This window comes from Anabrus simplex, chromosome 2, assembly GCF_040414725.1.
Source record: "Anabrus simplex isolate iqAnaSimp1 chromosome 2, ASM4041472v1, whole genome shotgun sequence".
Taxonomy (NCBI): domain Eukaryota; kingdom Metazoa; phylum Arthropoda; class Insecta; order Orthoptera; family Tettigoniidae; genus Anabrus; species Anabrus simplex.
This window is the reverse complement of record NC_090266.1, coordinates 990,206,388-990,219,495: the sequence shown is the minus strand read 5'-3', so window position 1 is coordinate 990,219,495 and position 13,108 is coordinate 990,206,388. Positions and strand designations below refer to the sequence as shown.

General features: G+C 38.2%; 1 protein-coding gene across 5 annotated transcripts in view; it reads left to right on the top strand.

Moving 5' to 3' along the window:
• The window catches only part of LOC136863235 (uncharacterized), a 150,668-nt gene that overhangs the window by 113,928 nt on the left and 23,632 nt on the right, over positions 1 to 13,108 (top strand). For 4 of the 5 annotated variants that reach the window (XM_067139614.2, XM_067139615.2, XM_067139613.2 and 1 more), the window contains one exon: positions 9,254 to 9,536. In XM_067139614.2, the coding sequence (XP_066995715.2) occupies positions 9,254 to 9,536 (283 nt within the window). The remainder of the gene's footprint in view (positions 1 to 9,253; positions 9,537 to 13,108) is intronic. The other variant, XM_067139617.1, reaches the window with a different exon arrangement.

Below are 13,108 nucleotides of genomic sequence, written 5' to 3'. Positions count from 1 at the left end.
ATTCACGGACGAACATAATGCGACAAGCGCAGTAGAGTGTTTGACGACACAGTGTAAGGATTTTGCTGACCAATACATCGAGTCGTGTATCAGATACCTCAACCAGTGAGCAATGCACACCATCATCATCCGACGTATTTTCATTATGGGCATCATATGATGCCGTAGTAGCAGGAAGATACAGAAGCCATAACGCTGCAGCCGATGCTGCTGTAGAGATGCAGAGTTAATTTGGTGAAGCCTATGTTCAGCGCATAGACAATCCTCCACAACACTGGCGCTGCAACGAGAGCCGATATGCTTGTTGTTTTAAGGGGCCTAACATCGAAGGTCATCGGCCGAGCCGATATCCAACATCGTGTGTTTTACCCAGGAAATACTTCTCCATACCGGCTACATCAGTTCCGAGTGAACGGATTTTTCCCAAAACTGGTTTTCTGATTAATAAACACAGAAATAGGTTGCATGGGAATCTCGTAGATAAACTTATATTTCTGAATAAGAATTATGTGGCTGAGACGGTGTAATCAAGTTGCATTGTGATGAAGCGCACATTATTGTCACTAATTAATTATTAATTCCAAAGAGCAGTTCGGTCGGACAATATATTGCAAATGTTTGGAGCATATACAGTATAATTTCATAAGTAGTTATCAATTAAATTAATCAGAAGGTTATTCACATTATAAGGTATATTGTACAGTAAATGTGTTACTGTTGTATTCCAACACAAAGAATATTGTAGGTACTGTACGTGGTCTCATGTGTGTGAAACATTTACATCGTAAATTATTTTATCACATCATTATTAAATGTTACTCCTTCATTGTCTGGTTTTCACCATGCGGTTCATGACGTTTGCAGTCAAATCTTCTGTTTGTGATATGGTGCAAGGACGCAGCCAAGTAAACTAATAAATAATGCTTTCGCGCCCAATATTCCTCAGTATAAAACTAAGTTGGCCGTAATACTCTTATTCAAGTTGTCCCAGTAAAGCAATAATTTATGTACGAGAACTCTCGGATTATAGAGGTCGTTCTAATGCCCAATTACGTCATGGCTAGAGGCCGGGTATGGAAGTACCTACAGTAGTAAAGATATTTGTGATTTATACCGAGCGTGATATGGTATGGCATTTAATTTGACCTCGGTTCTTAGGTCATAAGTTCTAAACATTTCTCGTGGTTATACTGTAGGCCTATGATGAATAACTATTCAGAACTTAGGTAGTAGGATTTTAACAAAAATTGTCGGCGCACACGTTTCCATATGAGAACATTATTTCACGCAATAACTGCTTATGATATACCATCAAGTTTACACTCGTACTTACTGGGACGTCGCATAGATCTCAGGACAGGAGAATCGGTCTCGAGAGCAACTCTCTCGAAAGAATTTGAGCAAACTTGGGCATTTTAGATTACACGTTCGAATCATGCGTAATGTTGGTTGCATACGCAGCAAGACGCATCTTGCCCCGTCTAAAGTTCGAGTAATGCACGCCTTTAGTACATCCCATCTACCGTACAGTAATTCACAAATTATGCATGGTTATTTACCTAAGACGTCACATCAAATGAGTCGTGAACAGTTTAAGATACTGACATTCTGTTTTCACTTTCGTTAATGGGTTCATAGTTGAACAAGCTCGACTTTTCCAGGCTTTTGACAAAATTTATCGGCTCACACGTTTCCGTATGAGAACATTATTTCACTCAATAACTGCTTATGATATACCATCAAGTTTACACTCGTACTTACTGGGACGTCGCACAAATCGCAGCACAGGAGAATCGCTCTCGAGAATCTCGAGGGTCTCGAGGGAGAGCGTTTCCCATCACTACTATGAGCTCCCTGATATCATTAACGAAAGTGAAAACAGAATGTCAGCATCTTAAACGGTTCACGAGTTATTTCAGGTGGACTTCTTAGCTGAATAACCCGTATAATTTGTTAATAACTAGATAGGATGCACACCTACCTCGATACTTCACAATTATTGTCTACAAGGTAGCTTCTTGTGATGCAGGCCGGGCCAGAGGTGTTCTGTAACGATTCCCCTTCATTGATATTATGAGTTTTTAAGTGCCGGATCATTCCAGAAATATTTCTGCCGACGTATTTTACTTCTTTTGATCAAACAACACAGCGGACTGCGCTACGTAGCATCTCTTCAAAATAACATCCACGACTTAGGTACGTTGCGTTTCGGAACATCGTCTTGAAGTTGTCGCGTACAACTAGACACAATTACACATTGCACCGTCATATATCAAAGCATCTAATTATGACGCGAATTTTCTATAACATTGTAAGGAATTAATTACTTTGCCACCAAAATATCGGTAAACACAAGCAGTGGTCATATGATATTGAATATTGAACCTGTCCAAAGAATTGAAGCAAACGCAAGCATTTTAGATTACACATTCCACTCGTGCGTAATGGTGGTTACATTTTATGCAGCAAGGCGCATCTTGCCTCGTCTCGAGTTCGAATAATGCACGCCTCTAGTATCCAGGTAAGTGTACCTACAGTAGCCGTCAGTTTCTGTACTTCGCCTATTCATTAGTGAACTTACCGCTGCATACAATGCCAGGATGCGTATCCGTTATAATTATGTTATACCGATACTACATCAAAATAGAACTCTCTGGAAATAAAAAAATGAACCTTCTAGTCGCTTGTTGACACGTATTTACGGAATGGAGAAGGCACGTGTTTTGCTATTCGCATATACGGCACAAACAACATTCAGTTCCGTCAACCTGTAGGGCTAGGACACGTTGCTCGCTACATAATGCGGAGACAACGCTCTCGAGATCTCTCAAAATTTCTCGCGAGAAATAGTGCCTGCGCTAGTCTCAAGAAATCTCGAGATCTCGCCTCAGACTGCCCATCACTAGTATAAATGTTACAAGTTGCAAACAAAAGTAATCTACTTAACGTATTAGAAAACATCTGCATTAATATTGGCCAGAAAAACAATGCTAATTTCAGCCTTAATGAGATATCAGTCAAAATTCTAAACAAATTAACTTTTCTTTCACATTACAGACAACACAAGTCTCTTCCACTTCCCCACTTCCATCTGCTCCCTTATCTCTCCTGCTCCTAGCCCTGCCTCGTTCCTCACCATATTCCCACATACCCTTGGCACACAGTAGTGTTCCGTTACTCACAACGTACAATCAGTGCTGTGCCAAGCTCTCACAGAGCAACTTCCACTCTACCAAGCCAGGAGGTGAGTAAAGCAATACTGTACCATTTTTTCCTCATCCTCTAGTCAATATCTCTCTGGAGAACTTTCATTTTCATTTTTTCTTTCATTCCATTACTCTCAACCTACAGTCAGTGCTGTGCCAAGCTTTCACAGAGGAACTTCCATCCTGCCAAGCCAGGAAGTGAGTAAAGCAGTACTGTACCATTTTTTCCTTATCCTCTAGTCAATATCTCTATGGAGAACTTTCCTTTTCATTTTTCCTTTTAGATACAAACTCTTGCACACAAGACTACATCCTCCGTGCAAATAACATTTTTCACGTTCCGTATCGAACTACGTCCACCTCAATGAAGAGCATAAGTAACTTTATATCCAATAGAATGTCATGGCAAAATTTTAGTCAATATAATGAACAGTAGCTCAGCACAATGAAGATCTTCTCATAATGCTTGTGGATTCAGGATACTTTTAACAATGTTTTATAATACCTTGTCACTTGACAACATCATGCATACATAATATCATCATCCAGTGGATTCATTGGTTACTCAAGTTGATCATGTATTATTTTAATGATACTACAGTATTCATTTTAACAAAAATAAAATATTTGTAGCATGTACAACGTACAAAACAGTATGAATTTTATAATCATAAGATATGTGTTGACCAAATGTGAAATTTAATGGCTGATGATGGCTTAATGAAGTGGAAACATGTGGCATTGTCGTTGTATAAAATAATCTAATGGGATTATTAAACAATAAGTATTGAATAGGTGGACAAGTAAATACTATTTTTCTAATTGTCACTGTCAATAGAGAACTTGGAAAATGAATTTCATTACGTGTAACAAACAGTTAAGGTTATATGCTGGGATTAATAGCTGCTTCTTCTGGAAGCTTCCATGATGAATAAAATACCATGTACAACATACACTCTGGTTTGTGAAGTCAGATTGTCTTTGCTACTCCACCAGTGTGAGCACTGCAGCTAGCTTGGGTGCAGCAACCTGTGCAAAAAAATATATGGAGTATGGATAGAACTTCCCCAAAATAGACAAGTAGGCCATTGTAAATTGCGCTGTTGTGGTGGACATTTTGACTGTGCAGGGGAATTAAAATGATGATTTCTTCTTTAATAATTTAAAAATATTTATTCTCACAATTCCTTTCCTTTAAAGACACATTGACAATACTCAGAATAAAAGTTTTAATTTGAGACCGTTGTGAGCCTGATGGGCTTAACCGTCTTGTATGGTTTTGAGGGCACGGCCAACAATCCAACAGAAAGAGCATACAACTTCCTTGTAAATTTTCCTTCACAGTATAAATTCTTTTTGATATATTATGAAGCTTCTCTCTATGAGTTGAAGTTTCTAGAACATACTGTCTTTGTCCTTGACTTCGATCCCAAGTACATGTCATCTGTTGATAGCAGTGGTTTCCCTAACTCTCTTCCCAGTTCAGTGTCAGTGCACATGGGCGGTAATATAGTTTCTTGTAACCATGCAAACCATGTTTTGTTTTGTGAAATAGTAAAGTCTGCAGCCATGTCTAGTTTCAGTACTTTGGCCAGCTCCAGTGGTGCTAGAAATATGATGAAGTGTTCATGACATCAGAGACCAGAAGTGGAGTAGGTAATCCATCCTTTATAGTTTTAAAGCTGGCGGGTGTGTCCGGGTATATGGACAGAATAACTACTGGTACTGAAGGGGGGGGGGGGGGGGGGGAGAGAGAGAGAGAGAGAGAGAGAGAGAGAGAGAGAGAGAGAGAGAGAGAGAGATATATATATATTGGTGGAGAGCACACCACAGACAACTACATCTATTATACAGTCTGTCATCAAGTTACTAGCTCTCTATTCCATTCTTAGATAAAGGATATGAGAGAGTCCAAAAAGAGATTGTGCAGAAATGTTCTGAAACAATATTATGATGGTTGGTTGAACAGACAGTGGAAATTCTGTCATCAACATCACTTCCCACTCCTCAGCCTCTGTCTGTAAAAGCAAGAAAGGCAGGAGCAGCATGTCATACTGGAGTACCTATGTGTTAATACAAGAAATATATATATCATCAACTAACAAATGTCCAGTTTTATTTCTGTTAGTGAATACTATACTTAAGTCATATATAGATAGACTAGAATTTGGATAGGACAGCACTTACCTGTACTTTTGGATGCCTATAACAGCGTTCCTTTTTGTTGTAATTCATTGGAATGTTCATCATAGTTCTCCTTGGTATTGGACATATGCTTTTTCTAGAACCACAAAACATACATAATTGTTTGTTATTCTCGTTTCATTTCTCTCCATTACTGCAAAACTACTAAAAATGTGTCAGTTCAGTTTTTTGTGTAAATCATTTTAATATGTTATATATCATTACCTCATCACATTCTCCTTTCTTCAATGCCCATAAAAGCATTTTAAATGAATTGCTAATCAATAAGATTCTGATAGTTTTTTGCTTCTCTTTAGCTGTTTCAATCATTGCTCTTATCCTGTCCTGTTTGTTGACTCAGCCAAGTATTTCTTATCATTTCTTCTTTTCCTTTTTCCCAGTTCATTTGGGTCAGGTCTCGTATTGCAGCACTATGTTCTTGGTAGGTAATGTTTTTCTGTAGTAGGAATATGTATTATTTCCAATGATACTACTATTTTTATCATGCATACAATATACAGAGTGTATCAGAAGTATACTGACAAAAAAAATTCGGGGATGCTCTTCGTGTTGTGTTAATGATAGGTTCGAACCCCGCTGTCGGCAGACTTGAACAAGGTTTTCCATGGTTTCACAATTTTATACCAGGCAAATACTGGGGCTGTACCTTAATTAAGGCCATGGCTTCTTCCTTCCCACTCCTAGGCCTTTCCAGTCCCGTCATTGCCGTAAGACCTACCTGTGTCCGTGCGACGTAAAGCCAGTTGTAAAAATATATATATATATCAATAGCCTTGCTCTCCTCTATTCCCTATCACTTTTGACAACTAATAGAAAAATATTCTGTTCTTTGACTTGGCCAATTTTTTTCTTGTCTCTGTAACTTACATTTATTATAACATTATCTTATCTTTCAGAAAAAAATGGAGGTCATGTTTCACAGTATCAAAAGATATATATATATAAAACACCGGGCGAGTTGGCCGTGCGGTTAGGGGCGCACGACTATGTGCTTGCATCTGGGAGATACTGGGTTTGAACCCCACTGTCGGCAGCCCTGAAGATGGTTTTCCGTGGTTTATCATTTTCACACCAGGAAAATGCTGGGGCTGTACCTTAATTAAGGCCACGGCCGTTTCCTTCCCAATCCTAGACCTTTCCTATCCCATAGTCGCCATAAGATCTATCTGTGTCAGTGCGACGTAAAGCAAATAGAAAAAAAGTATAACCTTAAAGAAAGCAATTAGTCCCTTCCTGTGTCAGTTCATTCATCAGTTAGTTTCTTACGAGCCCATTTAATTTAAGTGAAAGTGTGATTTCAACAACCCCATGGTTCTAAGGCTTACTCAAAACACTGTTAACAGAATTAGAACATAGAACATCTCTTTATTGCCCACCCTAGTATACACCTTCAGCTTACAGGCAATAAAGACAGAGTGAAACAAAAAAAAAAAACAATATCTACTATATCTCTCTTAAAACTACTTAACTACATACTCTTAACTAATTAATTGGCGCCCCGCACGGGCGGAATACCAGACACCATGCACGGCACCACCCTTCACTAAATCTACTGAGCTGCCTCTAACATGGGCGGATATCCTAACCGCATGTTAGGGCACCCCCTACATCAACTCTAACTTGCTGACTATTCATTCTACTACCTACAACTAATTAACAGAAAAACTGGCTGGTCGCGGTGTCGCCCTGGTAATGAAACAGCCCGTCCAGCCCGTGATACTACTGCCAGCCACACCCCGAGGGTCAGATGTCTTCCCCCACCTACACCTAGTTGGCATTGTGCTTCCCTCCCATTCTTTGCGTGGCGAATCACATGAGGCAGAAACCAGTCTATCATGCGACCCATCGCGTTCTTATCTACTGCCCCGCCTGCTGAATCCGAGTCGCCTTTCTTACACATTGCCTGCACCCATCTTTGACTCTCCTGTTCCAACATGTGCGGACACACCCTGGGATGGGTCGGTCCCACCCCACCCTTCCACCTCTTATTACCTCCCACTCCCTATCCCATATCTTCTGTTAACAGAATTGGAAGCAATACAGCATAGCATTGAAAATATTCTCAGTAATTATAGTCTCACAGCGTGCTATGAGTTGTTGATTTTTTTGTTTCTTTTTTGTTTTGTTTTTAATATGGATCTAGGGACCAACTAGTTGGATATGTTTACCGTACTTGTGAACACACAATAGGTCATGACACAGAGTATGTTTCAGATATCTTCTTCTTCCAAGGAGAGGAAATCAAAACCTTGAGATTTGCCGATGATATTGTTATTTTATCTGAGACTGCAGAAGATCTCGAGAAGTTGCTGAATGGTATGGATGAAGTCTTAGGTAAGGAGTACAAGATGAAAATAAATAAGTCCAAAACAAAAGTAATGGAGTGCAGTCGAACGAAGGCAGGTGATATAGGAAATATTAGATTAGGAAACGAAGTCTTAAAGGAAGTAGATGAATATTGTTACTTGGGTAGTAAAATAACCAACGATGGCAGAAGTAAGGAGGACATAAAATGCAGACTAGCACAAGCAAGGAAGAGCTTTCTTAAGAAAAGAAATTTGCTCACTTCAAACATTGATATCGGAATTAGAAAGATGTTTTTGAAGACTTTTGTGTGGAGCGTGGCATTGTATGGAAGTGAAACATGGACGATAACTAGCTCAGAAAGAAAGAGAATAGAAGCTTTTGAAATGTGGTGTTATAGAAGAATGCTGAAGGTGAGATGGATAGATCGAATCACGAATGAAGAGATACTGAATCGAATTGGTGAGAGGAGATCGATTTGGCTAAATTTGATGAGAAGAAGAGATAGAATGATAGGACACATCTTAAGACACCCAGGACTTGTTCAGTTGGTTTTTGAAGGAAGTGTAGGTGGCAAGAACGGTAGGGGTAGACCAAGGTATGAATATGACAAACAGATTAGAGCAGATGTAGGATGCAATAGTTACGTAGAAATGAAAAGGTTAGCACAGGATAGGGTGGCATGGAGGGCTGCATCAAACCAGTCTATGGACTGATGACTCAAACAACAACATCTTCTTCTATTCAGGCTTACTGGTACCTTAACTTTCAAGACCACTAGTAATAACTTGCATTTACTGTTCATGATTCATGACTGAGCAGACTGGCTATGGTTATGGAGCCAAGCTCTGCATTCGGGAAACAAGTGAGTTTCAACCTCACCGTTGGCTGTCCTGAGAATGGTTTTTTGCAGTTTCCTGTTTTTCATTCCGAGGCAAATGCTGGGACATTTCCTATTCATAGGCCTCATTAGCTCCTCAGATGAAGGGCATCTGGCTGTAAAAGACATGCATTGCAATTTCATCTTGCCTCATCCTCAACCCCGCATCAGGAAACTGGTCTAAGGGTAAGATACACAGTACATACTCTTTATGTCTCATGAACTGAGCTGTACATGAACTTTTATTCACTCACAATCGGGGGAAAGTTATGATGATGTTGATAATAATGATAATGGTTTTATGTCTCACTAATTACTTGCTCTTTTGATGCCGAGGTGCTAGAATGCCTCAGGAGTTCTTTTACTTGCTAGCAAATCTACTTACACAAGTCTAACATTTTTTAACACCTTCAGATACCACCAGACTGAGCTCGGATCAAACCTTCCAATTTGGCTCTGAAAGCCAGCATTCTTCCACCTGAGCTACTCTGCCCAGTGGATTGTTACGAATTTTATAATTAAACTAAATAGGTATTCAATGCTTATTGCTGAAAATGATTGGTTGTATCTACCCTGTTATAATATTATAACTGTTCCAACACAATATTTTCCGAGTTGAATATATTTTATTTTAATACTTCATTTCGATTTGTTTCAGCATCTGTTGCGTTATTTGATCCGATCTCCAAGATGCAAGCTTCCCACTGAGTTGTGTTGCAGTGAGTTCATTGAGGTACTTCTTTCAGATGTATTCAAGAAAAAGGAAGCATTCACAGATCCTTGCAAAAGTACTGAAAGTCTGCAGATGACTGGAGCTGCTGTAGCTGTATCATTTGACAGTGCCTTGAAAAATAATTTAATAAAATCTTTAATAGGAAATATGTCAGCATGTTTAACTGATGAAATGAGTACTTTCCTACATTATATATGGCAAATTAGAGGCAAGTATTTTTGTGCAATAATAATGGTCTATATTTATAAAATCTTTCTTTCTGTACTTTTTGAGTATTAACCTGATAGTTGGTTTTTACACCCAACAGGACAATCAATAATAGCCCATGTCACGTTCAGTTTAATTTTAGTCTGTCTGTCTGTCTGTCTGTCTGTCTGTCTGTCTGTCTGTCTGTCTGTCTGTCTGTCTGTCTGTTACAGTATCACAGAAGAATGAATTAGTGGATTTTCATTACATTTTGTATTTCAGTTTATAATAATGGCCAGTAGCCTTTTAGCTATAATTCTTTTGAAACAATTCAGCAGGACTGGGGCTTCAAAGGGACATATATATAAGACTTCATGTAGTTCCTTATGAAGGGTGAGGAAGGTCCACCTAGTCAAAACCATTAATTTGATGTTACTATATTTTAATAATACTGGGACTAGATTTGACCCTTTTTAACTTGGGTCATTTTCAGCCATAAAAACCAAAAATGGAAAGAATATCATGCAAAAACAGTCACCAGTACAATGCTAATCTTGGTATGCCTGGCATTTGTTGACATAAGGACATATTTAAGCACATACGAGTCTTAGTTAGGCTGATATTAAACCACTCATACAACCAAAGCCTAATGAGGTTAGTGACAGCTTATCCCCATGCTGGAAAAACTTGAGTCTCAATACATAAAAAGTATGTAGATGAATGTAAGTCAATACCGTTAAAAACGAGGTGAAATGAAGACATTAAAACTATTATATATTGTCCCCTTTTTACCAGGCACGCTCAGCCGGAGAGCGAGGGTCTCAAAGGTGGACCGTTCGCTGTCAAGCTTTGCTTAATTTTGAGAACAAGGAAAGAAACAAGGACTGACGACAATAATACAAAAAGAATCGAACAACAGGTTTTGACATTTATTATCAACTGGCACTAAGTGAAAATAACAAAATAACATCTTGTTATAAATCTTGATGGCAAAAAAAGACATCTTCTCAGCCGGTCTCTCTCTAGATAAAGCTCTTAAATTTTTGATCCCATTTCGACGTTAAATAATTCTGTAAATATACAAATTAATATTAGCCCACACCTGGCTTGACAAAATACAAAAATAAAATTCTACATTGGGATAAATTTCCTTTTGGTCATACTTGAATTATTTACAAGATGAGAATGAGCAGATCTCAATAGGCTATTTGTTCCACGAATGATTTTAAACCTTCGAATTGTCAGATCTCTCCCTGACAACATTTATTACTTCAAAATAATATTTAAATTATTAAATAATTGAATAAATTATGGTGTCTAAGTCTGCTAGAAACAAATAATTAATCATGTTGTTCTACTCATAGATAATTTTATGTCACATTATCTTGTTCATAAAACATGAAATTATTCAAATTAAGTCAACAAGTCTTATTCAGAAAATCATAATTTCAGAATACCTTTATCGGGCTCATTTCAATTGAACAACAGGTAAAGTTGACCTTAAATCTCTGACGCCTTGGTAAAATTTTACATTTTAAGCTTTAGAACACAATGAACCTTTGTCCAAACGATTGAAATAACCCCTCCTTATTCATTGGCGTTTGAAACTGTAATCTTGTCTCAACTTAATTTTTAAATAAAATTTACTAAAGGTTAAACTTCAAATAAATTAAATCATCTCGAACAACAGTGTTAACAACCTGGGCCCAACCTGACAAAAACACAAGGCCAGGTCAAAATCACATTTCAAAAGAAGACAATATATCGCCAGTCACAGAAATTACTACAACACACACGCAAATTATCTACACTATTTACAACGAACTCTAGTTCTTGATTTTTACGATTTTAATTTTTAACCCTGGACATGCGAATTCTCGCGATGACGATATCGGCTAAAGGAAGATTTTACTTTCGACTTTCGGATATGTGACGAAACTTCAGTGGTCACTTGGTCAAAGATGTTGGTTACAACAGTATTAGCAGTAAATATCTGGAAAATTGGTCATCTACAGACACGCACATAATACAGGTCAAATATAGCATTCACGTTTATGGCTCATGAGTCACGACTTTATTATTACTCCATTCTACATTCTCAAATTAACACGTGCCCAGCAATTGAAGAAAATACGTTTACCATGCATATATTCTTCAATAAAAATTCAATAAATGGAATTCAACCACTACAATTATTGATCCGTCAGGATTCTGCCATATTCCAGGCCCATCTTCACTACAATTGAGCACACATGAACATCGACACAAAATCGAGCAATATTTACACTCATGACCCTTTATCCATTCATTTAACCTGAAATGAAATTCTTATTATTATTATCATCATTATTATTATTATTATTATTATTATTATTATTATATGCGCGAGATATTACATAAACCAAAGCTTGACAATAAGCCAGATGACTTTAACGCATGTTAAATCCAACAAGAAGGAATTTACGTAGAAATTCGGCATGCAAAGAAAATGCCGGAAATCTGTCCCACATTGTTTCCTCATTGAAAATATTCCAAAATTCAAATTATTAGTTATCGTCGAGGACAATGATTTTTAATTAATGCTAGGCTATTAAATGGGACCTTTAGATTAATCACAGAAGACACACACATATCCTAGCTACACTAATAGGTTTTACTAGTCATTCACACTCAACCTGACAATACTACCATCTCCCAGTGAAAGAAGAATGAAAATATCAATTACTACTGCAAATGTAGAAGAAATATCAACGCTAATGAACAAGCAAGCAACACTTCTACAAAGATGAACAAAGAAATATTTAAAAAAAAAAGGGTACTTAAATGCATGATGGAACTGGATATTTACCGGTGATCTGGAATTTCTGGATCACATGGTGTTGGATGGCCACTTCTGTCGTTATCTCCCCATGTTAGAGTTTGCCTTCACTTAGAATACCATGGCAGCAGCGAAGTTCAATGCAGGAATTCTGTTGGGTTCCTCTTCAATTTATGGAAACATCTTGAGGTATTGCAGTAGCCACGTGGTAATCCTCTTCCGTCTTCTTATGCGGTATAAGCTGAAACTAACACAAGTCTTTAGGAAATATTCACACACAAATATGCCGAGTTTAGATGATGAACGACACTTAACTTAGCCTGTGAAGGTTCGTCAGAATCGTAGATTATTGTACGTAAAGGATGACATTTCAAGTCCAACTACAGAATGCTTGGGTTCAAAATTTCCTGTAGAATAACTGAGAGCACCGATTCAGTCATTCAGCAGGAAAGCAGGAGAACAAGAGCGCAAGATAGCAAGAGAATATTTCTTCGCAAAACAAAGGTATTTATTAACTTCCTGAGGTAGGTGTGGCTCCATGTCATCTTATAATTGGCTGCCGCCTTCCTCCTGATAGGTTATTATAATGCTGGAAAGTGCTCTCATTTGAAGACACTTGTCATGCGTATTCACCTTGCGGCGGCCTTGAGAGCCCTCACTGGGTCTTGTGGCACAGCTGATCGCTCGATTGGAAAATCAATACTTTGCTCCTGGCTGGCTATAACCGGTTCCAAACCTGTGAACACGTCTCTGTAACCCGGGCTGGAAATGTCTCG